The sequence below is a fragment of the Dendrobates tinctorius genome, unplaced genomic scaffold, assembly GCF_039654945.1.
Source record: "Dendrobates tinctorius isolate UK_male_01 unplaced genomic scaffold, ASM3965494v1 ptg000456l, whole genome shotgun sequence".
Lineage (NCBI taxonomy): Eukaryota > Metazoa > Chordata > Amphibia > Anura > Dendrobatidae > Dendrobates > Dendrobates tinctorius.
Window position 1 is genome coordinate 320,984 of NW_027362118.1, and position 27,690 is coordinate 348,673.

Consider the following 27,690-nt stretch of genomic DNA (forward strand, 5'->3'; position numbering starts at 1 on the left):
TGGCCATTAGTTAGAAGCTGCTAATGATCTTTGGAGCAGGTAAGTTTTCCCTGAGTGGTACATATTGGGCCGTCTGAAGACTGAGTTTAGTCTAGGACAATTTGTCTGCACTACTAATTAACAGCAGTTACATTACCAAACTAGGGCAGTCCCTATAGGAGAAAAACACAAGAATTATACTGTATTGTCACATTCTATCTATTCCTGACACTGGAGGAGCTTATAAACTTACACAGTATATAGTGTGAGGTCTGGGATCTGCCAATATGGGGCTAGTTTTCTGACTGTTTCGGATAACATGATACATGATTTTAGTTTTTTTGTCTAGTCTCGCTTGAATATAGGTCAATATTAAATAGTCTCCTGATGAGTCACCTTTGGTGAGGACGATGAAACCCGTAGAAATGAGAGGCTTGGAGAGTGAGTGTGTATACGTCACCTCACCCTATATACTGAACTGTGGGGTACATGTTTTTTCTATTAGTCACCTACTGACTAACCTTCAGGGGGTGAATTATGGGTATAGTTTTACATTTGGAATAAAGTTTAGTTTTATCCTTTTGTCAGCAAACATGAGGAATGACAAGAGACAACCCATTTAAGAAGATTCAGTTTTGGTTAAAATTATTCCAACACTATGAACATAAAAAAGGCTTCTCCCCATGTGAAGTCTCTGATGTTTATTAACAACTGATTTCCAAGTAAAACATTTTCCACATTAAGAAAATGAAAAAAGCTTCTCTGTGTGACTGCTCTGATGTCTAACAAGAAGCACTTTCTGGTTAAAACATTTCCCACATTAACAGGAAAAAGGCTTCTCCCCTGTGTGGGTTCTTTGATGGCTATCAAGACTTATTTTCCATTTAAAACATTTCCCACATTCTGAACATGAATATGGCTTCTCTGCTGTGTGGATTCTCTGGTGCTTAACACAATTTGATTTATTGTTAAAACATTTCCCACATTCTGAACAGGAAAAAGGCTTCTCTCCTGTGTGGATTCTCTGGTGCTTAACACAATCTGATTTATTGTTAAAACATTTCCCACATTCTGAACAGGAAAAAGGCTTCTCCCCTGTGTGAGTTCTTTGGTGAGTAACAAAATGTGATTTACGTGCAAAACATTTCCCACATTCTGAACAAGAATAAGGCTTCTCCACTGTGTGAGTTCTATGGTGATTAACACAATCTGATTTATTGCTAAAACATTTCCCACATTCTGAACAGGAAAAAGGCTTCTCCCCTGTGTGAGTTCTCTGGTGATTAACAAAATGTGATTTCTGGTTAAAACATTTCCCACATTCTGAACAGGAAAAAGGCTTCTCCCCTGTGTGAGTTCTATGGTGAGTAACAAAATGTGATTTACGTGCAAAACATTTCTCACATTTTGAACAGGAAAAAGGCTTCTCCCCTGTGTGAATTCTCATGTGGTTAACAAAATGTGATTTCCATGTAAAATATTTCCCACAGTCTGAATATGAAAATGACTTCTTTCCTGTAGGAGCAGTTTGTTTTTTATTGCCTCTTTTGTGACTTTGATTTTCTTTAGTAGTCGGTAATGAATCTGAAGATGGGACCTGTTTCATAGGATCAGATAACAGATCTTTGCTGTGAATGGATGATGGTATATCTGGAGTAATATCAATCACTTCAGTTGTATCTTGTAGGATCTCAAGATCATCAGATTTAAAAATTGAAGATGTCAGCTGTCCCTCTGATCTCCTGGTACAGTCATCTGCTAAGATAAAATACAATTATTATTTTTAATAAAATATCCCAGTTTTATATTTTTGAACATTTCTGCTTACACTGTCCATAAAAATGGCAAGTTATGTAAAAAACTTTATTTATTTTTATCAAGACCATGACAGTTCACAGTCTAATAGAAAACCTTGTTGGATGAACCAGTAGTGTGCGGTGTTTAACTGTTTGTTCATTCTGCCTCCCAAATATTGAATAAAAAGAAACCAATCAATGTTATGTGGGTGAAAATAATACCAATTCTCATCTCACAAAAAACAAGTCCCCACTCAGGTCCATCATCTGTCAATGGAAAAACAGAGGTTCCCACACTATTAGTGGCTCAGAGGCTGTTGAAAAGCAACAAGGTTTCCATAAACCAATCCAGCAAAATCCGCTCTCACTTCGGAGTCTTGCAGTGTGCGCAAACAACATTTAGGATCCCTGTATTTAGTAATATTATAGTGAGAAGAATCTGCTTAATTTGCGGTGTGTGTCTCCTGGAGCACAATCTGGGCACTATGTGCTGGGTAAGAAAATGGCAAATGTGTGATTTTCACTCTCCAACATCCACTGCGTATTCATTTCTGGAAAGTGGCTGTGGAGTCAAAATATTCACTCCTCCTACACACGTGGTCAAAGTTGTTGGTACTTCTCGCTTGATGACAGAAAAACCCACAATGGTCACAGAAATAACTTGAATCTGACAAAAGTAATAATAAATAAAAAATCTATCAAAATCAACAAATGAAAGTCAGACATTGCTTTTCAGCCATGCTTCCTCAGAATTTAAAAAAATAAAACTCATGAAATAGGCCTGGACAGAAATGATGGTTCCCTTAACTAAAATATTTTGTTGCACAACCTTTTGAGGCAATCACTGCAATCAAACGATTTCTGTAACTGCCAAGGAGACTTCTGCACCTCTCGACAGGTATTTTGGCCCACTCCTCAAGAGCAACTGTCTCATGTTTGAAGGTTGCATTTTCCAGACGGCATGTTTCAACTCTTTCCAAAGATGCTCAATAGGATTTAGGTCAGGGCTCATAGAAGACCACTTCAGAATAGTCCATTGTTTTCCTCTTAGCCATTCTTGCATGTTTTTAGCTGTCTGTTTTGTGTTGTTATCCTGTAGCAAGACCCATGACCTGCGACTGAGACCAAGCTTTCTGACACTGAGCAGCACATTTCTCTCTAGAATCCCTTGACAGTCTTGAGATTTCATTGTTCCCTGCACACATTCTAGAAACCCTGTGCCAGATGCAGCAAAGCAGCCCCAGAGCATAACAGAGCCTCCTCCATGTTTCACAGTAGGGACAGTCTTCTTTTCGTGATATGCTTCATTTTTCTGTCTGAGGACATAGAGCTGATGTGCTTTGCCAAAAAGTTCAATTTTTGTCTCATCTGTCCATAGGACATTCTCCCAGAAGCGTTGTGGCTTGTCAACATGTAGTTTGACAAATTCCAGTCTGGCTTTTTTATGATTATTTTCAACAATGGTGTCCTCCTTGGTCGTCTCCCATGAAGTCCACTTTGGCTCATATACTGATGGATGGTGCAATGTGAAATTGATGTTCATTGAGCTTGAAGTGCACCTTTAATATGTTTAGGAGTTTTTCTGGGTTCTTTTGTTACCATTCATATTATCCGTCTCTTTGATTTGTCATCAATTTTCCTCTTGCGGTCACGTCCAGGGATGTTGGCTACAGTCCCGTGGAGCTTACATTCCTGAATAATATGTGCAACTGTACTCACAAGAACATTAGCTGCTTAGAGATGGTCTTTTAACTTTTACCTGTAACATGTTTGTCTATAATTTTTTTTCTAATCTGAGACATCTCTTTCCTTCGCTTCCTCTGGTCCATGTTGAGTGTGATACACCCCATGTCACCAAACAGCACAGTGAGTATCTGTAGCCCTCTATACAGGCCATTCACTGATTCCAGGATTGTAGACACCTGTGATGCTAATTAGTGGACACACCATGATGTAACATGTCCCTTTTGTCACATTATTTTCAGGGGTTCCATCATTTCTGTCCAGGCCCATTTCATGTATTTTATTTTTTTTTTTTAAAAATCTGTAGAAGCATAGTGGAAAAGCAATGTCTGACTTTCATTTGTTCATTTTCATAGATTTTTTATTTATTATTACTTTTGTCAGATTCAAGTCATTTCTGTGACCATTGTGGGTTTTTCTGTCATTAAATGAGGGGTAACAACAATTTTGACCACATGTATATAGATTATAACCCTCAGTGAATTCATTTATAAAATGGAATCACTTTATGGGGATTTTGACTATTCTGTCAGGCTACTTTCACACTTGAGTTTTCTTGCTGCGCGTTTTTTGCGCATAAAAACGCATGGAAAAAACGCATACAAACGCTGCATTTTTTTCAAGCATTTTTAAGCGCATGCAGGAAAAAACGCAGCGTTTTTATGCGTTTGTATGCGTTTTTAGTGCGTTTTTAGTGCATATGCGTTTTTTCAAGATTGTTTGTCCACACCCAAAAAAAAAACAATCTGCCAACACACCCGACCAATGGGACGTCAGTGGCGGTGTGGTATGTTAATATATAGACTCTGTCTACAGTATTCTTCACATTTGCTTGATTTTTCTCGTGTCAACATGGATCTGCGCTGGAAGAGTTTTCACTTCAACTTGGATTTGGACATCGCGATGGCTCAGGCGTATGCAGTTGCTTGCCATGAACAAAGGAAGAGAGAGAGGCAGTGAAGACGGCAACGGTGGCGTATGTGGATACATCCGATTGTTGAACTCCGGGAGAGCCATGGCGCATACCACACCCTCTACAGTGAGCTACAGGCAAACCCGGAGAAATTAACAGATTATATCCGGATGTCCCAAGAAAGCTTCAGGGATTTGCTTGGTCGTGTCCAAGAATCCATACGGAGACAGGACACACAGTTCCGTCGTGCGATTCCTCCTGAGGAACGGCTACTGGTGACATTACGGTACGTAATATTTTTAAAAACCAAGTGGTTGGGTCTGATAGTTTTTTTTTTTACATGTACTATTCAAAATCTTGGCTAATTATTTTTCGTGAATGTACAAATATTTTATTTTATAGTTTTACAAAACCATATACAGAAATATTAATTTTAATTCTTTCTCTGTTTTGCAGATTCCTGGCGACTGGAGAAACCCTATCTTCACTCCACTTCCAGTACCGTATTGGAATCTCTACCTTGTCTGGAATTGTTGCGGACACCTGCCGGGCTCTCTGGAATGTTCTTTGTCCAGAATTTATGCCCCTGCCCACCACTGAAAAGTGGATGGAAATTGCTGACAAATTCTGGACAGGCTGCAATTTCCCCAACTGTTTGGGAGCTGTTGATGGTAAACACATCCGGATAATCAAGCCCAAAAGGACTGGATCTGAGTACTATAATTACAAAAAGTACTTTTCAATAGTACTCATGGCCATTTCGGAATCATAGAATCATAGAATCGTAGAGTTGGAAGGGACCTCCTGGGCCATTTGGTCCAACCCCTTGCTCAAAGCAGGATTCGCTAAATCATCCCAGTCAGATGTCTGTCCAGCCTCTGTTTGAAGACTTCCATTGAAGGAGAAGTCACAACTTCTCGTGGCAGCTTGTTCCACTCATTGATCACTCTAACTGTCAAAAAGTTTTTTCTAATATCTAATCTGTGTCTCCTCCCATTCAGTTTCATCCCATTGCTTCTAGTCTTTCCTTGTGCAAATGAGAATAACGTTGATCCTTCTACAATGTGACAGCCCTTTAGATATTTGTAGACTGCTATTAAGTCTCCTCTCAGTTTTCTCTTTTGCAAACTAAACATTCCCAAATCCTGCAATCTTTCCTCATAAGACAGGGTTTGCAAACTGGTCACCATTCTGGTCGCTCTTTTCTGAACTTGCTCCAGTTTCTTGATGTCTTTTTTAAAATGTGGTGCCCAAAACTGGACACAATATTCCAGATGAGGTCTGACCAAAGAGGAGTAGAGGGAAATAATGATTTCACGTGATCTAGACTGTATGCTTCTGTTAATACATCCTAGAATTGTATTTGCCTTTTTTGCTGCTGCATCACACTGTTGACTCATATTCAGTTTGTGATCTATTAGTATACCCAAGTCTTTTTCACATGTGCTGTTGCTTAGCCCTATTCCTCCCATTCTGTATATGCTTTTTTCATTTTTATTGCCCAGATGTAGTACTTTGCATTTTAACCTATTAAAAACCATTCTGTTAGTTGCTGCCCACTTCTCCAGTTTATTTATATCTTTTTGAATCCTCTCTCTCTTCTCTAGTATTAGCTATCCCTCCTAGCTTTTTGTCATCAGCAAATCTAATCAGTTTACCCTCAATTCCTTCATCTAAATCATTGATAAAGATGTTGAACAATACAGGGCCCAGGACAGAGCCCTGTGGTACCCCACTTGAGACCTTCGTCCAACTGGATGTGCAGCCATTTACGACCACTCTTTTGGTCCGATCACTAAGCCAGTTATGAATCCACCTAACAGTTGCCTTGTCCATTCCATACTTAGTCATTTTTTCAATAAGGATTGTGTGAGATACTTTGTCAAATGCTTTGCTGAAGTCAAGATATAATATATCTACAGCATTTCCTTGATACATCCAATCAGTGATTCCGTCATAGAAGGAAATTAAGTTAGTCTGACATGACTTATTATTAGTTACAAACCCATGCTGACTCTGTTTAATCACTTCATTCTTATCCAGGTATTGACATACATGTTGTTTAATAATTTGTTCAAACATCTTTCCTGGTATAGAAGTCAGACTCACCGGCCTAGAGTTGCCTGGGTCCACCTTCTTCCCCTTTTTGAAGATAGGAACAACATTTGCTCTTCTCCAGTCTTCTGGGGCTTCTCCTGTTCTCCAAGAATTTTCAAAGATTATGGAGAGGGGTTCAAAAATTTCTTCTGCTATCTCCTTCAGTACTCTGGGGTGTAATTCATCTGGACCTGGAGACTTGAATTCATATAGGTTAGCTAAGTGTTTCCTCACTTTCTTTCTGTTTATAGATATCCTGGATTCTTCTATTCCCTTAATAGGACAGTGAAGAACAGTTGATGTTACATTTCCTTTCTGAGAGAAAACAGATGCAAAATAGGAATTTAAAATTTCGGCCTTCTCAACATCCTGTCTTACCATTTCATCATTTTCATCCTGTAAAAATCCTATAGCATCTTTGACTTTTCTTTTCCTTTTGACATATCCCCAAAATCCTTTATTATTGCTTTTGACATCTCTTGCAAGCCTCAATTCATTTTCAGCTTTAGATAATCTGATTTGTGCCCTGCAGGTTCTGCAGGCAGCATTATATTCTTCTTTAGATATGCCTCCCTCTTTCCATTTCATAAACATTTTTTTCTTCCTTTTTAGCATGTGCTTAAGTTCTGTGTTCATCCATCCTGGTTTCCTTAAATGCTTCCTATTCTTCCGTCTTTTCGGAATTGTTAACAATTGTGCTTTGAGAATTTCATTTTTCAAGATTTTCTGTATTGAGCTTATCTGTACATTCACCGTTTGTGTCCGAGGATCACCCTCTTCTGGTGAAGGAATGTAGTGAGGCTGATTTGGATGAAAGAAATCAAACACCTGATCAGGTGGATTGTGACTGGGTAACAGGAACTTCAGATTAGATATAAGGCAGCCGACGCCCTTCTGAGTGGCTGGTGATTTCTCTGCTGGATTCTTGGAGACCAGTCTGATTTCTGCTTCTCAAAGATAAGTTTTTGCTCTGCTATTGAACTTATTAGTTTTGGTTTTGTTTACCTTGTTTTTTGAGTTCAGCCATCCCCGGCTGGGGATGTGCTGTATTCTTATTCCTTGATCAGTGTTCTCTTTTGCTCTGCTTTCAGAATATTCTGAGTGCTGATATAGGGTTTGAAGTCTAGTGACTTCAGGATCCTTTTTGCTTATTAGTTGTGTAGGTAATATTTTTAGCAGGGCTTTCTCGGATTGCAGACAGCAGCTTTTCTGTCCTGTCCTTTTTAGTTAGCTTGGGCCCCATCGTTTGCTCAACCTATCTTTCTATCTGTGTTAGAGTTTTCATCTCATTTCACCTTCATTATATGTTGGGGGCTGCCTATTGCTTTGGGGTCTGCTCTGGGGCAGTCAGTTTTTCCCTTTTCTCTCTTTAGGCTTATTTAGATCTCCGGCTGTGACGAGGTGTCTAGGATCACCGTGGGAATGCTCCACGGCTACTGCTAGCTGTGTGATAGGATTAGGGGTCTGCAATCCGCTAGTTTCCAACCTCTCTGATTTTCTGGGCTGAGCTTGTGTTTTGTTTTTTCCTCCTCGGTGACTCAATCATAACAATTTCCCATCCTTCCTGGACATTTTTGTCTTTAAGGATATCCAGCCATTGGATCCCTCCAATTCCCTTTCTGAATCCCTTAAAATCTGCCTTTCTGAAATCTAACCTTGACGTCTGAGTCTTCACAGGTCTTCCTCCTCTAGTTATCCAAAATTCTAAAATAGCATGGTCACTACCTCCTAGGGTCCCAGCCACTTTTACCTCCTCAACCATTTCCTCCCTGTTTATAAGGATTAGATCCAAGGTAGCAGTTCCCCTTGTTTTCTCCCCTACCTTTTGGAAGATAAAGTTGTCAGCAAGAGAGGATAAGAATTTCCTTGACCTGTTAGTTTTGCCTGAGAGAGATTCCCAACAAATGTCTGGATAGTTGAAATCTCCCATGACAACTACGTCATATTTTTTGGAGAACTTGGCCATTTGATGCATAAAGAGTTCATCCATATCTTCAGCTTGCACAGGCGGCCTGTAGTAAATGCCTACAATGGTGTCCTTTCCATTGTTCTATCCTTGTATTCTTCCCTCTGAAGCTTCAATCTCTGTGCAGATATACGCGTTTCTAACATACAATGCAACACCTCCTCCTCGTTTATCAAGTCTGTTTCTTGCAAATAAGTTGTATCCTTCTAGTCTTGTATTCCAATCATGTGTATTGTCCCACCAAGTTTCAGTGATTCCAATGACATCATATTTCTTTTCCTGTGTTAGTAGTTCCAATTCTCCTTGTTTGTTGCCCATGCTTTGTGCATTAGTATAGAAACATTATAGTTTGTGATTGGTTTCTCTTTCTCCAATATTTTTATTAATTAGATTCTTTCGTCTTTGTTCTTCCTTTCCACTTCTAATAGCAGAGTTCTCAATAGCATTTGTCAGGTGTATGGCTTTTTCTGGTCTTTTGCTTCCCTTCCCATGTTGTTCTAGTTTAAAGCTCTCCTTACAAGTGTAGCAAGGCGACTTCCAAATACATGTTTTCCAGTCTTCGTAAGGTGCACCCCATCTCTAGCAAGTAGTCCATCGTAAAGGTAATTCACTCCGTGATCCATAAATTCAAATCGTTGCTGATGGCACCATCGACGTAGCCAGTTATTCACCTGCAGAATCTTATTCCACCTCCTTGTTCCATGGCCATCCACTGGGAGGATGGAAGAGAAGACCACCTGCGCTCCCAGTTCTTTCACTTTCTTGCCTAAGTCTTCAAAGTCTCTGCAGATGGTTTCCAGGTCATTTCTTGCCGTGTCATTTGTCCCCACATGTAGTAGCAGGAATGGGTAGTCATCTGTAGGTCTGAAGAGTCCTGATATCCTGTCAGACACATCTTTAATTTTTGCACCTGGAAGACATCCGGATGCCGGAAGTATGTTTGTAGCAGTGGACATTGGAGCATTTGGCCATGGTAATGACTCACAGGCTTTTAAAAACTCAGACATGGGCCGGAGGTTGTATGGCAAACAATTTAATTTCCCTATGCCACGGCCTCTTCCCCACACCGAAGCTCCGCCACTGCCCTTTGTAATGGTTGGGGATGAGGCTTTTCAAATGTGCGCAAACCTATTGAAACCCTACTCCAGCCGGGACTTGGACCACACCAAAAAAATATTTAATTACAGGCTGACCAGGGCCAGAAGAACTGTCGAGTGTGCTTTTGGGATTCTTGTCTCAAGATGGCGAATTCTCGGCACAGCCATTAATCTTAAACTTGAAACAGTCGATGAGGTGGTGAAGGCCTGTGTGGTTCTACATAATTTTGTGATAGCTAAAGAGCACCCGACCTTTGAACTCCATGATGATGCTCCTAACCCATTGCCTGAATTCACTCAGCACCCTCTCAGGTCATCCGTTGAAGTTGGCCAAATGAGGGACCAATTTGCGGTCTACTTTGTCTCTGATGTAGGACGGGTGCACTGGCAAGATGAAATGGTGTAAATGTTTTTGTTTGTTAATGTTAATAAAAAACCTGATTTGCTACCAGTACCGAGTGCACTATGCTTTTTACACTCCAATAAAATAAAAAAATTCCCATGTATACCTGTGAATTCATGATGTTCTCACACCTGGGCAGGTAAATACACATATGAGTTAAAATGCAGCATCGCTAGTCTGCGTGAAATATATTGGTACGTAAGCAAAGCTGCAGGTTAAATATGATATGTGTATTAACCAGGCCATGATTGATCAATATAACCAGGCCATGATTGATAGATAAATAGTTATGATTATGACATTTGAGCGACTTTGGTAGGATCGGGTTTCAGGAAACCAAATTTTTTTCAAATGAAACTTGTACAACTAGTGTTAAAAAAGGATTTGCTCAAAACCTAACCCGAATGCAAGTCAATGGGGAATAAAAGTCTGCATTGAGTGGATGAATGTAATCAGCTCAATTCCAACTTTTATTTCCCATTGTGGTAATGTTTCGCAATAAACTTGCCTTTTTTTGGCCCGAAAACCAGATCCTAGTCGTTAAAACTCTAGTTATAATACTAGGCCTTGGTATTTAACAATTATACTAGGCCTTGGTATGACTATACTAGGCCTTGGTATTTAACATATGATGTGTATTTTACCCATGAGTGGATTCAACACACAAGAGTATGTTGTTAATTACAAGGTATATCAATAATCCCCCTTGCCTAGAATCACAGTAAGTGAAATGAGGATGGTAAAAACAGCCAATCCTCCAAACATTTTTTATGACACCTTGCAAAGTTAAAGTCGCATTGTGTGTACGGTGCAGTGTGTGTGAGCGGCGCCAAAAACATTAATCAAACTTATGGTGAACCAGAAATTTTAATTTATTTTGAAACAGAAAAATTAAACAAAACTTTATTTTTTTCTGCGTTTGGGGGTAGATGGTTGCAAGTTGGGGGTATGCAGGGAAGATGCAGAACTTACAGTTGAAGAAGGTGTTCTAGGGGAAGGGGCAACAAAACTTGTGGGGGAAGGGAGTCCAGTTATGGGACTTGAAGTAGAAAAGGTTGAGGAGATGAAAGAGGTTCAGGTACATTGGTCCGAAGTGCTTGTTTACACAAACTTTTCTGCCTGGACCTATTTGGGCCCAATGCCCGCCTTGATTGTTGGCGCATTGAACTTAGAGCAAATAACGAATGTGGGTCCCCCATCTGCTGCTGTGGCTGCTGCTGCTGTGGCTGCTGCTGCTGTGGCTGCTGCTGTGGCTGCTGCTGCAGCTGCTGATGCTCTGTGGTGGCAGTGGCAGTGCTCGTCCTTGCAGGAGGACTGGTGGCGGCAGTGATGGTCCAGGTTTGCGGAGTGGTGGTGGCAGGGCTACTACATGTTGTAGTGTTTGTGGCAGGGCTGTTCCACATTTGCGTAGTGGTGGCTGTGCTCCAAGCATGCATGGGGGTGGCAGTGGTGCTCCAGACAGGAGCAGCGCTTGCCATGGTGGTGTTGGTGAAGTGACCAGCTGCACTCAGACTTGTGGTGGTGTAACGGTGGGTGTCCTGGCTTTGAATAGAGGTGTCCGTGCAGTGTTATGCAGCACAAGTCGGTAGTGAGGTGAAGCGAGTCAATGGTGGCACAGGTGGAAATGACACCACTGACTGCTGCCCATACCGATTATGCTGCATAGCCTGCAAGAAAGCATTGTTGCAGGCCTGCAGCACAATCAGCTGTTGCTCAGGACTAAGGTGTTCCGCCATGCCCTTTTCAATCTTACTAAAAAAATGGTGCGCTGGTCTGTTGAGGTCGGCCTCCAGACGGTCAAGGCGCTGTTCGACAGAAAGGAAGCGGTGTTGCATGTGGTTAAAACCACGTTCCATGAGTGAAAAACCGCTTTCCTATCTGTCGGACAGCGACTTGAGGCTGGCATTAAAGGCCTCGCTCAAGTGCATAAACTCAGGCAAGACATTCCTGTCCAAGGCCCTCTGCCGCTGGCAGGTAGTGCCTGCATAACCAGTGGCAGAGACCTGGGACAGGGGAACACCTGATGGACCAGCTTCCTGGTCACTAGCTGTCTGTGTGGCTGACCTGCAAGGTGCTTCCTGGCTGTCGGATGGCTGGGACAGGTCAGAGGACGTCCGATGAAGGACCGCTCCAGGGCCAGGTTGCAGGGTGCTGCTCCAGGTGCTGTGGAAGAAAGGAAAATCATTACTATCATGCCTTTACAAGAAGCATCAGCTGTGGATTAGAAAAACACAGATTAATATAAATAAAAACCCAAAAATTATAATACTTACGATCTGGTGGCAAGGACCGGACTTAGGAACTGCAACGCGTGATAGTGACGGTATCTTGTTCTTGTCCTTGACGCAGATCCACTGCGAACCTGGCCCTCAGCACGAACATCACTGTTGAAGCGGTCCTTGATCGAGCGCCAACGTGTTCGGACTTTGTCCACTGTTGGAAAAACAAACCAACAACATGAACAATTGTGTTTCATGCACGACATATGCTATCACTAAACCCAACAGTGCCATCAAGGACAATAGTCACAGTGGCACAATACAGCAATACAATACCCAAAGCAGTCACTGTTGAGCCAGATGACACTGTTGGGTTTCCTGCTAGAATATATCTAGCCCAAAACCCAACAGTGCCATCAAGGACAATAGTCATAGCGGCACAATACAGCAATACAATACCCAAAGCAGTCACTGTTGAGCCAGATGACACTGTTGGGTTTCCTGCTAGAATATATCTAGCCCGAAACCCAACAGTGCCATCAAGGACAATAGTCACAGCGGCAAAATACAGCAATACAATACCCAAAGCAGTCACTGTTGAGCCAGATGACACTGTTGGGTTTCCTGCTAGAATATATCTAGCCCGAAACCCAACAGTGCCATCAAGGACAATAGTCACAGCGGCAAAATACAGCAATACAATACCCAAAGCAGTCACTGTTGAGCCAGATGACACTGTTGGGTTTCCTGCTAGAATATATCTAGCCCGAAACCCAACAGTGCCATCAAGGACAATAGTCACAGCGGCAAAATACAGCAATACAATACCCAAAGCAGTCACTGTTGAGCCAGATGACACTGTTGGGTTTCCTGCTAGAATATATCTAGCCCAAAACCCACCAGTGCCATCAAGGACAATAGTCACAGCGGCACAATACAGCAATACAATACCCAAAGCAGTCACTGTTGAGCCAGATGACACTGTTGGGTTTCCTGCTAGAATATATCTAGCCCGAAACCCAACAGTGCCATCAAGGACAATAGTCACAGCGGCAAAATACAGCAATACAATACCCAAAGCAGTCACTGTTGAGCCAGATGACACTGTTGGGTTTCCTGCTAGAATATATCTAGCCCGAAACCCAACAGTGCCATCAAGGACAATAGTCACAGCGGCAAAATACAGCAATACAATACCCAAAGCAGTCACTGTTGAGCCAGATGACACTGTTGGGTTTCCTGCTAGAATATATCTAGCCCAAAACCCAACAGTGCCATCAAGGACAATAGTCACAGCGGCAAAATACAGCAATACAATACCCAAAGCAGTCACTGTTGAGCAAGATGACACTGTTGGGTTTCCTGCTAGAATATATCTAGCCCGAAACCCAACAGTGCCATCAAGGACAATAGTGTCATGTCGGACACTGTTCGCACCAGGGTGTCCGGCAGATAGCGGAAAAACCCCATCCTACCACATGGTTCTCAGCGGTGCTGGTTGGTCTTTCGATCCGGCTTGGATTGGGTTAACCAGGTTGTCATTCTGGCTGAGGGCTTAGCCACGCCCTCTGTCTTTAAATTGCCCTGTGTGACTATGGGCGTCGCCGACTATAGCTCTTGCCTTGTGCTAAGCGATACCGGTCTGGAGTGGTGGTCTAAGGAGCATACGGTTGCTGGTGTAGTATATTCCATTGTTGCCATTTTGCCTCCCTGTGTTGTATTATTTGGTTGCCCTTGCACATTACTGTATTCCCCTGTATGTACGCGGTGTGGTGCATTTTCGTTATCCCTGTCCATACTTATTTGTGGGGTCTGGTGTTTGGTCTGCTCACTGGGTGGAGGGTGGTGGGTTCAGCTTAGGGCTGGACAGGAGACAAGGACAGGGTGGAGGCACAGGCAGGCACACCTTCAGTGTAAACCCTGGGTTGAGGGACAGACAGGGTTTCCCCTAGTCTGAGGGACACCGCAGGGGCCCCGGGGTTTCAGCCTAAAGTTACCTAGGCTTCCCATGACATTATAGTCGGCCCAAAAAAAAAAAGAAAAAAAAAAGAGGATTATTTACCATGGATCCTATAGTCTCCATAACCAAGCAGCTGGAGGCTCTGTCCATTCAGGTCACTGAACTGAGGGGGGCGGTCCAGCAACAAGGCCTCTCAGTTCCTGCTGTGCAAACTGAGGCAGCAGTCAGGGCAGCTGAACCTAAGTTACCTCTCCCTGAATGATTCTCTGGTGATCGCTGTAAGTTCGTTGTATTTCGTGAATCCTGCAAATTGTATTTTCGCATGCGTCCTCTCTCCTCAGGAAATGAGGCTCAGCGTGTGGGCTTGGTAGTTTCCTTGCTGGGTGGTGACCCACAAGCATGGGCGTTTTCACTACCTCCGGATTCACATGCATTTGAGTCTGCAGACCTTTTTTTTCTGCTCTGGGTTTAATCTATGACGATCCTGACAGACTGGCGTTAGCAGAGTTTAAAATACACTCTCTACTCCAGGGTGAGCGACTGGCGGAGGATTATTGTACGGAATTTCGTCGCTGGGCTGTGGACACTCAATGGAATGACCCTGCACTAAGGAGTCAATTTTTGCATGGGGTTTCTGGAAGGGTTAAACAAACTCTGCTAATGTATGAGACTCCCGCCTCTCTGGAGGCTGCTATGGTACTTGTTGTACGCATTGATCGCCATTTTCGTCAGAGGTCGCAGGAGACATAGCCTGTGGGGGGAGGGGCAGTCTCTGGTGAGGTCGCCCCAGGTGAATCCGTGGAACCTATGCAGATTGCTGGTATATCACATACACATAATAACAAGCATAAATGTCCCTTGCCCAGAAAGCAAGGGGTCTGTTTTTTTTGTGGCAAAAAAGGACATTTTATTAATGCTTGCCCCTGGTACCTAAGAAAGACATGCCGGCGGAAAACTGCTAGGCTCAGAGGGTTTGGAGGAGTCTAGTCTGAGCCTTTGCATATCCTCCGTGGTGGTCTCCCAGTGTATGCTCCCTGCCAAGGTAGTTATCGGGGGCCAAGAGCTGTCGATTACTGTATTTGTAGATAGTGGTTCAGCCGCTAATCTCATTGATGAAAAGTTTGCGCGTACTGCGGGATTTAAGGTGGAGACGCTGCCTAATCCTATCCGGGTGGTTACCATCAATGCCTCCCCTCTCTCACAAGGGGAGATTAAAGAGTTTGTGGCTGATGTAAAACTCCACATTGGGGTCCTACACTCTGAGCGGGTAACATGTAAGGTGCTCAGTAATTTACCTGCTGATAGTTCTGGGGTTTCCATGGTTGTCTATGCACAATCCGGTGATTGATTGGAAAACCCAGGACATAATTCAGTGGAGCAGATACTGCTAGGAGAGTTGTCTGGCCACGTGTATCTCCGCTGTGACTCCCAGCATCCCGGAGCCACTGCTGGACTTTGCTGATGTATTTTCTGAAAGAGGTTGTTCAGAGCTGCCACCGCACCGACCCTATGACTGTGCTATTAGGTTAAAACCGGGGGCCAAGTTACCAAAAGCCAGGATGTTTAATATCTCAGGTCCTAAGAGGCAAGCTTTCAAAGAATACATTGCAGAAAGTCTAAGCAAAGGGCACATCAGGCCTTCATCATCTCCATTGGCGGCGGGGTTCTTCTTTGTCAAGAAGAAAGATGGCGGATTACGCCCGCGTCTGGATTTCAGGGAACTCAACCAGATCACGGTTCATGACCCCTACCCGATGCCACTGATACCCGATTTGTTTAACCAGGTGTCTGGTGCCAAATGGTTTTCCAAGCTTGACCTCAGGGGGGCGTACAATCTCATAAGAGTCCGTCAAGGGGATGAATGGAAGACGGCATTTAATACCCCTGAGGGTCATTTTGAGAATTTGGTGATACCATTTGGGTTGACGAGCGCGCCAGCAGTATTTCAACATTTCATAAATGATGTCTTTTCTCATCTCTTGGGGAAATTTGTTATTATATACCTTGATGACAGTCTTATTTACTCACGCGACCGTGATGCACACATAGAGCATGTTAGGCAGGTGTTGAAGTTGCTCAGGGAAAACAAGCTCTATGCCAAGCTTGAGAAATGTGTATTTGTCGTCCAAGAATTACCTTTTTTGGGTTATGTAATTTCCACCTCAGGGTTTAAAATGGACACCGCTAAGGTGCAAGCGGTGCTGCAGTGGGATCGGCCTGATAATCTCAAGGCGCTTCAGCGATTCCTGGGTTTTTCCAACTATTATAGGAAATTTATTAAGAATTTTTCTATGATTGCTAAACCGCTCACCGACATGACGAAAAAAGGTACCAATTTTTTTGACTGGTCTGAGGCTGCTGTGCGCGCGTTTGAATTCCTCAAAAACAGTTTTGCTTCAGCTCCCATCTTGGTTCAGCCTGATGTCTCCCTACCATTTACCGTGGAGGTGGATGCATCAGAGGTTGGTGTGTGGGCGGTACTGTCTCAGGGTCCATCCTTGGGCGAATTGCATCCGTGTGCCTACTTCTCCAAGAAACTGTCGCTGGCCGAGCGTAATTACGATTTTGGTAACAGGGAATTGTTGGCCATCAAGTTGGCATTTGAGGAATGGCGACACTTCTTGGAGGGGGCTGTCCATCATATTACTGTTATAACAGACCATAAGAATCTGCTTTATTTAGAGTCTGCTAAACGCCTGTCACCCAGACAGGCTCGCTGGGCGTTATTCTTCACCCGGTTCAATTTTTTTGTGACACACCGACCAGGTTCTAAGAATACTAAGGCGGATACCTTGTCCAGATGTTTCCCGGGTGGAGAGCCACGTGAGGATCCGGTGCCTATCCTCCAAAAGGGAGTTGTGGTCTCGGCTCTCACGACAGAGGTTGAGGCAGAGATTGCTGATGCTCAGGAGGAGGTACCGCCAGATCTGCCTCCTAATAAATCGTTTGTGCCACTACACCTACGCTTAAAAGTGTTAGGGGAACATCACGATACTGTCCTGGCAGGTCACCCAGGAGTTAAGGGCACTCTGGAACTTGTATCACGTCGTTTTTGGTGGCCCAAAATCCGGCAGGACGTGGCCTCATATGTGTCAGCCTGTACCACGTGCGCACGGGCCAAGACACCACGCTCCCGTCCTGCTGGCACATTGCATCCTCTCTGTGTGCCCAGTAAGCCATGGACTGAGATTTCCATGGATTTCATTACGGATTTGCCCTCCTCGGCTGGGAACACGGTCATTCTGGTAATAGTTGATCGGTTCTCTAAAATGTCGCATTTCGTTGCTTTGCCATCTTTGCCCAATGCGAAGACCCTTGCTCAGGTATTTATTCACGAGGTGGTCAGACTTCATGGTGTCCCGTCTGACATTGTATCTGATAGAGGTACACAATTTGTGGCAAAATTTTGGAGAGCTTTTTATTCACGCCTAGGGATTAAATTGTCTCATTCATCGGCTTTCAGTCAAATGGGCATACTGAGCGTATGAACCAAAACCTAGAACAATACTTACGCTGTTTTGTGTCTGACAATCAGGAAGAGTGGTCGGCGTTTCTTCCTCTGGCTGAATTCGCGATAAACAATCATTATCAGGAATCGTCTGGGGAATCTCCTTTCTTTTGTGTTTATGGTCAACATCCCCAATTCTGTACCTTGCGCCAAGGGAGCTCTGCAGGTGTCCCTGAGGAGGACCAGTTGGGAGCACAATTGTCATCCGTTTGGAGGAGAGTAAAGCAGCGCTTGCTGAATGTAGGTTCTAGGTATAAGCGTGTGGCTGACGGTAGACGTGTGCCTGGTCCGGACCTGTGTGTGGGTGATTGGGTGTGGTTGTCTACAAGGAACATCAAACTCAAAATACCATCGCTTAAGTTGGGGCCCAGGTTCATTGGTCCTTTTAGGATCATTCTCCGCAATTATTAACCCTGTGGCATTTCATTTAGAGTTACCTGCCGTATACAAGATACAATGTGTTTCACAAGGCGTTACTTAAGAAAGTCGTGGGTGCTGTTGATGTTTCTCCCGTGCCACCACCTCCCATCTTGGTGGATGGCACATTGGAGTTTGAGGTGTCCAAGGTGGTTGACTCTCGGGTAGTGCGTCGCACTCTACAGTACTTGGTCCACTGGCGTGGCTATGGTCCTGAGAAGAGGACTTGGGTGCCGGCCTCGGACATACATGCGGACCGACTGATTACAGTGTTTCATCGCCGCTATCCGGACAAGCCGGGTCCTCGACATTGTGAGGTTCCTGGGGTCCCTCGTAGAAGGCGGGGTACTGTCATGTCGGATACTGTTCGCACCAGGGTGTCCGGCAGACAGCGGTAATACCCCATCCTACCACATGGTTCTCAGCGGCGCTGGTTGGTCTTCCGATCCGGCTTGGATTGGGTTAACCAGGTTGTCATTCTGGCTGAGGGCTTAGCCACGCCCTCTGTCTTTAAATTGCCCTGTGTGACTATGGGTGTCGCCTACTATAGCTCTTGCCATGTGCTAAGCGATACCGGTCTGGAGTGGTGGTCTAAGGAGCATACGGTTGCTGGAGTAGTATATTCCATTGTTGCCATTTTGCCTCCCTGTGTTGTATTATTTGGTTGCCCTTGCACATTACTGTATTCCCCTGTGTGTACGCGGTGTAGTGTATTTCCGTTATCCCTGTCCATACTTATTTGTGGGGTCTGGTGTTTGGTCTCCTCACTGGGTGGAGGGTGGTGGGTTCAGCTTAGGGCTGGACAGGAGACAAGGACAGGGTGGAGGCCCAGGCAGGCACACCTTCAGTATAAACCCTGGGTTGAGGGACAGACAGGGTTTCCCCTAGTCTGAGGGACACCGCAGGGGCCCCAGGGTTTCAGCCTAAAGTTACCTAGGCTTCCCATGACATTTAGTCACTGCAGCATAACAGAGCAGGTAAAACGCCCTTTTGGAGGCTGCAGTGGCGCTGTCCCAGCCATCCATCAATGCTGCGGCCACCTCATTCCATAGCCGCCGGGTCACCACATTGTCCTTGTACAGCCGGTCACAGCTGTCCCACAACGGACCACGCTCCTGGACCAGGCGGATAAGCTGCTCATTATCCAGGCAAACGTCTTCATCTCGTTGTGGAACCTAGACAAAACACATTCATTAGAATATTCGAATTTTGAGTGAATAAAAAGTTATAAAAGAGATACAGAAAAGAGGAAATATAGAAGATAAAAAATAAAGAACATCACAAATAATTTGATACTTACATTACGTATCACCACCGGGACTTGGCTTGGCTGCTCCTGCTGTTCGCCCTCAGTAGTCACGTCCGCAGAAGATGACGATGTCTGAAAAAAAAAAAAAACGTAAGAGATTTGGAGAAGCAGCAGATATACTTACCAAACGCACGAAAATAATCACCTCACGGTCTGCTTGCGCCAGTTCCTGCCGGGATGGGGAATATTCAGATTCCGAAGACATACTGCATGTAAAAATAATAAAACGCATTAGTACACATACAATTTAAAAGGACAGGCATACATTATTATATGTAATAATACTCACATTCTTGACGCTGAAGCTGGGATTGAAGATGGGTTCGTTTCTTGCAGAATTTCTGCTCTCCAGTGTGTCTGTATAGTTGTGGTACAGTGTTGGCAGACACCTCCTTTATATAGCCTTTTTTTAGGTTGGGAATTTTATAACTAGTCTAACTAGTGGACACCAAAAAAAAACGCATGCGCCAAAAAAAGCATACATGCGCTTGCCAATGCGCACGTATGCTCATCCATAGGCCATAATGGTCAATTTTTGCGCAAAACGTGCGCATGCGTTTCTTTTTAAGCAGTTGGTCGGACCAAAAAATGCAACATGTTGCATCTTGAAATTAAAATCGCACACCCCAAAAAATGCAGCGCACAAAAAACGCATACGTGCGTATGCCAATGAGCACGTAAGCGCACCCATGTTAAATATAGGGGAAAAAACACATGCGCACGTATGCGTTTTTTCCAGCGCAAAAAAAACGCAAATCTGAAACCAGCCTCATTTAGTTATATTAGGGCTTCTGCATATAGTGTGTCTAATCTCATCTGGGATCTGTTCCTGCTGTCCAGCTGGAGTAATCTGCTCCCTACTTCAGCCAATTGGAAAGTACCACACCCTACTAAAGCCCAAAGCACATGGCCGGAATCTGCCAGATACAGCGTTGTTCTCCTCTGGTTCAGTCCTCTGTGCTCAGCTCCCGGCTTGTGTATTTGTTTTCTGCTGTGACCGTGGCCCGTTTACTGACAACTCTTGTGTCTTCTGATTCTGTATTCTGTCCTTCTGGGTCTGACCCAGCTACCTGACTATTCTTCTTGCCATCTAACACCACGGAATAGCAGGTAACACCATGGTCCAAGCCTAGGGGTCCCTGTGTAAGTCTAGGTCCATGTAACGGTGTTAAAGGGCGATGAGGAAAGCAATCCTTGGGATATGTAAAGCAGAGAAGGTAGTGCCAAGCATGTTCATGGTGGATATCTTTTGATGAGTGAGTATACTCATTGCTCGGATGTCCTCCCAAGTATTTTGGTGTGCTCGGAGATTTAGTTTTTGTCGTCTCAGCTGCATGATTTGCGACTGCTAGACAGCTTGAATACATGTGGTAATGCCTGTTTGTTAGGGAATTCCCACATGTATTTGTCCTGTCTACAAGTCACAAATCATGCAGCTGAGATGACGAAAACTAGATCTCCGAGTACGCCAAAATACTTGGAGGACACCCGAGCAACGAGTATACTCGCTCATCACTAATTGTGTCTGCAAACTATTTCAGCAAGATCTTTATTCAAATAGCTAAATGGCGCTCCTTCCCTTCTGAACACTGTCAGCACATTCTACGTACGCTGTTATTTGGCTTTGTAGTTTATAGATCTGAGCAGGTAACGGTATCATATAAATCTTACTTTAACCCCTTCCTGACATCAGACGTACTATCCCGTCCATGGGACCCGGGCCCCTATGCCCATGGACGGGATAGTACGTCTACCGCGATCAGTGGCGCCCACGTGGTGAGCGCCACTAATCGCGGCCGGGTGTCAGCTGATTATCACAGCTGACACCCGGCACAATGTGTCAGGGGCGGTCACGGACCGTCCCCGACACGTTAACCCCTTGCACACCGCGATCAAACATGATCGCGGTGTACCGGGGGTTAAAGGGAAGCATCAGTAGGGAGGGGGCTCCCTCCGTGCTTCCCTGAGCCCCCCACGGCAGCGCAATGTGCAGCGCTGCTGCGGGGGGCTCCTTTCCTGCAGGGCCCCGAATCCAAGATGGCGACGGAGGCCTTCGGGGGCCTGCAGGAAGCTGGCTTCCTCAGTGCCTGCAAAGCGCAGGCATGAGGAAGCCTTCTGCAGTGCCTGTGACAGATCGCTGATCTGTCACAGTGATCTGTGATGTGACAGATCAGCGATCTGTCACAGGACAGTGATGTCCCACCTGGGACTATTTAATAAAGTTAAAAAAAAATAAAATAAAGTTTTAAAATAAATTTAAAAAAATCGCCAAATAAATTAGAAAAAAGAAAAAAATATTCCCCCAAATAAATCCATTTTTTGGAAATAATAAAAAAAAAACAATAAAAGTACACATATTAGGTATCGCCGCGTCCATAACGACCCGCCCTATAAAACTGTCCCATTAGTTAACCCCTTTAGCGAACCCCTTAAAAAATAAAAATAAAAACAAAGCAAAAAATAATTATTTATTTTCATACTGCCAAACAAAATGTGTAATAACGCGTGATCAAAAAGACGCATATAAATATCCATGGTACCGCTGAAAACGTCATCTTGTCCCGCAAAAAATGAGCTGCCACACAGCATCATCAGCGAAAAAATAAAAAAGTTATAGCTCGCAGAATAAAGCGATGCAAAAATAATTATTTTTTATATAAAATAGTTTTCATTGCGTAAAACCGACAAAACATAAAAAAAACGACCTAAATGAGGTATCGCTGTAACTGTACTGACCCGAAGAATAAAACCGCTTTATCAATTTTATCGCACGCGGAATGGTGTAAACGCACCCCCCCAAAAGAAATTCATGAAACGCTGGTTTTTGTTCATTCTGCGTCCCAAAAATCGGAATAAAAAGCGATCAAAAAATGTCACGTGCCCGAAAATGGTACCAATAAAAACGTCAACTCGTCCCGCAAAAAATAAGACCTCACATGACTCGGTGGGTCAAAATACGGAAAAATTATAGCTCTCAATATGTGGTGATGCAAAAACTATTTTTTCAATAAAAAGCGTCTTATAGCATGCGACAGCTGCCAAAAATAAAAAACCGCCATAAATAGTAAATCAAACCCCCCGTTATCACCCCCTTAGTTAGGGAAAAATAATAAAATAAAAAAAATGTATTTATTTCCATTTTTCCATTAGGGTTAGGGTTAGGGCTAGGGTTAGGGCTAGGGTTAGGGCTGAGATTAGGGTTAGGGGTGTGTTGGGGTTCGGGTTGGAGTTAGCATTGGGGATTTCCACTGTTTGGGCACATCAGGGGCTCTCCAAATGCAACATGGCGTCTGATCTCAATTCCAGCCAATTCTGAGTTGAAAAAGTCAAATGGTGCTCCTTCCCTTCCAAGCTCTGCCATGCGCCCAAACAGTGTTTTACCCCCACATGTAGGGTATCAGCCTACTCAGGACAAATTACCCTTAGGAAAATAAAAAATTGGGGGCAAAAATATAATTTTTGTGGAAAAAAATGATTTTTATATTTTCACGTCCGAGCATTATAAACTTCTGTGAAGCACTTGGGGGTTCAAAGTGCTCACCACACATCTAGATAAGTTCCGTGGGGGGTCTAGTGTCCAAAATGGGGTCACTTGTGGGGAGTTTCAATAGTTTAGGTACATCAGGGGGTCTCCAAACACACATGACACCCGCAGACCATTCCATCAAAGTCTGCATTCCAAAACGTCACTACTTCCCTTCCGAGCCCTGACGTGTGCCCATACAGTAGTTTTCTCCCACATATGGGGTGTCAGCGTACTCAGGGCAAATTGGGCAACAACTTTTGGGGTTCAATTTCTCCTGTTACCCTTGGGAAAATAAAAAAATTGGGGACTAATTGATCATGTTTGTGGAAAAAATACGATTTTTTTATTTTCATGCCCTGGCATTATAAACTTCTGTGAAGCCTTTGGGGGTTCAAAGTGCTCACCTCACATCTAGATAAGTTCCTTAGGGGGTCTAGTTTTCAAAATGGGGTCATTTGTGGGGGGTTTCCACTGTTTAGGTACATTAGGGGCTCTCCCAAGGCAACATGACACCCGCAGACCATTCCATCAAAGTCTGCATTCCAAAACGTCACTACTTCCCTTTCGAGCATCGACGTGTGCCCATACAGTAGTTTTCTCCCACATATGGGGTATCAGCATACTCAGGACAAATTTGACAACAACTTTCGGGGTCCAATTTCTCCTGGTACCCTTGGGAAAATAAAAAAATGGTGACTAATAGATCATGTTTGTGGAAAAAATACAAATTTTTTATTTTCACGCCCGGGCGTTATAAACTTCTATGAAGCACTGGGGGGTTCAAAGTGCTCACCACACATCTAGATAAGTTCCTTGGGGGGTCTAGTTTACAAAATGGTGTCCGAGCTCTGCCATGCGCCCAAATAGTGGTTTACCCCCACATGTGGGGTATCAGCGTACTCAGGACAAATTGCACAATAACTTTTAGGGTCCTGTTACCCTTGGAAAAATAAGAATTGAGGGTGAAAAGATCATTTTTGTGGAAAAAATATGATTTTTTTAATTGTGCGGCTGTATGTTATAAACTTCTGTGAAGCCCTTGGGGGTTCAAAGTTCTCACCACACATCTAGATAAGTTCCTTAGGGGGTCTAGTTTCCAAAATGGTGTCATTGGTAGGGGGTTTCCACTGTTTTGGTACATCAGGGGTTTTCCAATCGCGACATGATGTCCGATCTCAATTCCAGCCAAAAACGTCAAATGGCGCTGCTTCCCTTCCGAGCTCTGCCATGCGCCCAAATAGTGGTTTACCCCCACATGTTGGGTATCAGCGTACTCAGGACAAATTGCACAATAACTTTTAGGGTCCTGTTACCCTTGGGAAAATAAAAATTGGGGTGAAAAGATCATTTTTGTGGAAAAAATGATTTTGTAATTGTACCGCTGTACGTTATAAACTTCTGTAAAGCCCTTGTGGGTTCAAAGTTCTCACCACATATGTAGATAAGTTCCTTGGGGGGTCTAGTTTCCAAAATGGGGTCACTTGTAGGGGGTTTCCACTGTTTAGGTTCATCAGGGACTCTCGAAACGTGACATGGCGTCCGATCTGAATTCCAGCCAATTTTGCATTGAAAAAGTCAAACGGCGCTCCTTCCATTCTGAGCTCTGCCATGCGCCGAAACAGTCGTTCCCCCCCACATATCAGGTATCAGCGTACTCAGGACAAATTGCACAATAACTTTTGCAGTCCAATTTCTCCTGTTACCCTTGGTAAAATAAAAAAAATTGAACCTGAAGTATTTTTTTTGTGAAAAAAAATTAGATGTTCATTTTTTTTTAAATATTCAAAAAAATTCCTGTGACACACCTAAAGGGTTAATAAACTTCTTGAATGTGGTTTTGAGCACTTTAAGGGGTTCAGTTTTTAGAATGGTATCACTTTTGGGTATTTTCTATCATATAGACCCCTCAAAGTGGCTTCAAATGTGATGTGGTCCTAAAAATAAAATGGTGTTGTAAAAATGAGAAATCGCTGGTCAACTTTTAACCCTTATAACTTCCGAACAAAAAAAAATTTTGGTTCCAAAATTGTGCTGATGTAAAGTAAACATGTGGGAAATGTTAGTTATCAAGTTTTTTGTGTGCAGTATCTCTGTGATTTAAGGGCATAAAAATTCAAAGTTGGAAAATTGCGAAATTTTCAAAATTTTCGCCAAATTTCCGTTTTTCTCACAAATAAACGCAAGTTATTTGAATGAAATTTTACCACTAACATGAAGTACAATATGTCACGAGAAAACAGTGTCAGAATCACCGGGATCCATGGAAGCGTTCCAGAGTTATGACCTCATAAAGGTACAGTGGTCAGAATTGTAAAAATTGACCCGGTCATGAACGTGCAAACCACCCTTGGGGGTGAAGGGGTTAAGGGATCACCCTCACACTAATACCAGGAGGTAGGTGGATCCTCCAGGTCGTAAGTTCTATAGAAAAGGGCTTTCAATGCCCAAAGTCATTTGAACAGTTTTGGGTGGAGGAGAATGTTGTGGTCTAGAGGCAAAATGGTGATCATGGTAATACGGCCGGACTACACCACCGATAAAGCAGCCACAGCCGCTGACTGAGAGGAATCTGTGACTTCTCTGGATTCATTGTTTACTACTCACCTGGGTAGTCATATGTGGTTATCTCCTCTTTACACCACTCATCATCTCTCACATATGTCTCTGTAGTATTAATATGGGTCAGATCTTTACCCTGAAACAAATATTGTAAAAGTCACAGACAGATGGAGAAGTCCCATCTATGATCAGCTCTAATCCTGCCATCTCCACCGTTCTCATTACCCAAGTATAAAACATATAATACTGGTGGATAAAACAAGACTGAGCACAAGACCTTCACAGCCGTAAACACATCATAGGGGAGATCTCCTGACACCTTCTCTCCATCTACCTGATGATCCTGAGGAGCACTGGGATCTTCTTGGTTACAGTCCTGTGGAAGAAGAGGACGGGGACATCTCTCTGGTGTTGTCCTCTTACTGGATAGATCTGGAGGAAACACATACAGGGACTGAATTCATTCTCTACATACAGATAATTATAGGCCGTGTGTATTTAGTCCTGTCTATTACCTGGAGATGTGAGGGGCTGGGGAACCTCCATTATGATGTTCTTGTACAGATCTCTGTGTCCTTCTAAATACTCCCACTCCTCCATGGAGAAATAGACAGCGACATCCTGACACCTTATAGGCACCTGACACATACAATGATACCGTCATCCCCCCGATCCCTTCATAGTGTTACTGTATAATGTCCCAGCATTCCCAGCAGTGTCACCTCTCCAGTCAGTAGCTCAATCATCTTGTAGATGAGTTCTAGGATATTCTGGTCATTGATGTCCTCATGGATCAGGGGGAGAGGTGGAGGTTCCGTGATTGGGCTCAGGGGTCTTCCACATCCCTCAGACACAGGGTCCTGACAGCGATCACTAGAGGTCTTCTTCACCACTGTGTAATCCTGGTAATGGAGAGACACATTAATAAATCTCACTACAGATATTTCCAGAGTCCTCACCTCTCTAGTTCTGTCCATCTATGTTAAGGGCTGGCGGAACGGTATGGTGGTATGTGGTGCGTTAACATCCCGGGGTCCACCGTGCAGAGAAGGAAACCTGCTGCGCTGTAATGGCGGTGACTATGCGGCAAATAATAAAGAGACACACGAGGGTTAGCGTCACCTAGTGTGTACAGGAGCGAGTTCTGTTGATTCACAGAACAGCACAATGTAGGTGCCGAAGCCTGTTAAACTCACAGGGCTTGGCCGGATGAGCACTAGTATACAGACACAGGACTCCGCCCCAAGGACACGGGGTTAGAGCCCCTCTAGCGCTCGGTGCCACTGTAGTGGAGCCAGCAAGAGACCAAACGAGAGATAACGCACCAGTGTGCACTGCACCAGTCTGGCGGAAGCTACTAACCACCGAGAGTGGGGAGGTAAGCGATAGCTTTGCGCATGGTGCCGCACTGGCGGTTACTGCTACCTGGCGTGGTAGGACAGTGCCCTAGGCAGAGAGGCACAGTCGGAAGCTAGCAAGTGCAGAGGACTGGGATGCACTGTGGCATATAGCTTGGCCACTGACAGACCTGACTTCAACCACTAGACCCTAACAACATACACAATCAAGGGTAGGGGTTTCATGAGTCATTCGAAGTAACAAGCATCCGTCATCATACACACCATAAGGCACAAGAGTCTATACTAGCACATGGCCGAGTGGCCATGCGACTCTTTTATAGCGGTGACCTTCCCAGTAGTGGACAAATCAGAGCAGGAACGGGACCTGCGCATGTGACCTCTGACCTCCAATGAGAGGTCGTCCCACAGGCATGCTCAGTACCCAAAAGACAGGACTTAGTCCCAGAAGTGTCTCCTTGCTGCTGACTCAAGCATGGAGTTATAGCAGAGCCAGAAGGAGAAACCAGATGCCTAGCATCAGCCTGGGCAAGACGCCTGGACCGATCCCTCTGCTGAGCAGGAATCTCTGCGGCTGCAGAGGAATGGGAGACTGCAGAGGACATGGCTTGAGATTCTCCCTGTACAGTGGGAGAAATTCGGCACCTAACAATGTGTTATTCCCATAGATAAGAATAATGTAATGTGACGTCATCAGAATCTCTCACCTCTCCAGTGAGACGGAAGAGGATCGCTAGGGTGAGGTGTAACATCCTCTCCACCATCTTGTCTCTGTCCATATCCATCCTTGATGGGTAAATCAGGAAAATTCTCTTCTGTAGAATATCTTCACTGAGAGGA

At 44.0% G+C, this 27,690-nt stretch overlaps 1 protein-coding gene across 1 annotated transcript; it reads right to left on the bottom strand.

The window, feature by feature from the left end:
* Nucleotides 1-421: 421 nt before the first annotated feature.
* LOC141077566 (uncharacterized) lies at nt 422-27,690 on the bottom strand. Its single transcript, XM_073564565.1, has 6 exons — nt 27,558-27,690; nt 26,215-26,571; nt 26,008-26,131; nt 25,827-25,924; nt 25,538-25,628; nt 422-1,734 (listed from the first exon to the last, which is right to left on the bottom strand). The coding sequence occupies exons 2-6, from the start codon at nt 26,467-26,469 to the stop codon at nt 800-802; spliced, it is 1,503 nt and encodes a 500-aa protein (XP_073420666.1). The 5' UTR covers nt 26,470-26,571; nt 27,558-27,690; the 3' UTR covers nt 422-799.

What these genes read in the sequence shown, in the direction of transcription:
- LOC141077566 (XM_073564565.1), bottom strand. Translation starts at nt 26,469, where the DNA reads ATGGACAGAACTAGAGAGGTGAGGACTCTGGAAATATCTGTAGTGAGA. An exon ending in CCAGCCCCTCACATCTCCAG is followed by an intron (nt 25,925 to 26,007) that starts GTAATAGACAGG and finishes TGTTTCCTCCAG; the next exon opens with ATCTATCCAGTAAGAGGACA. An exon ending in AACCACATATGACTACCCAG is followed by an intron (nt 1,735 to 25,537) that starts GTGAGTAGTAAA and finishes TTATCTTAGCAG; the next exon opens with ATGACTGTACCAGGAGATCA.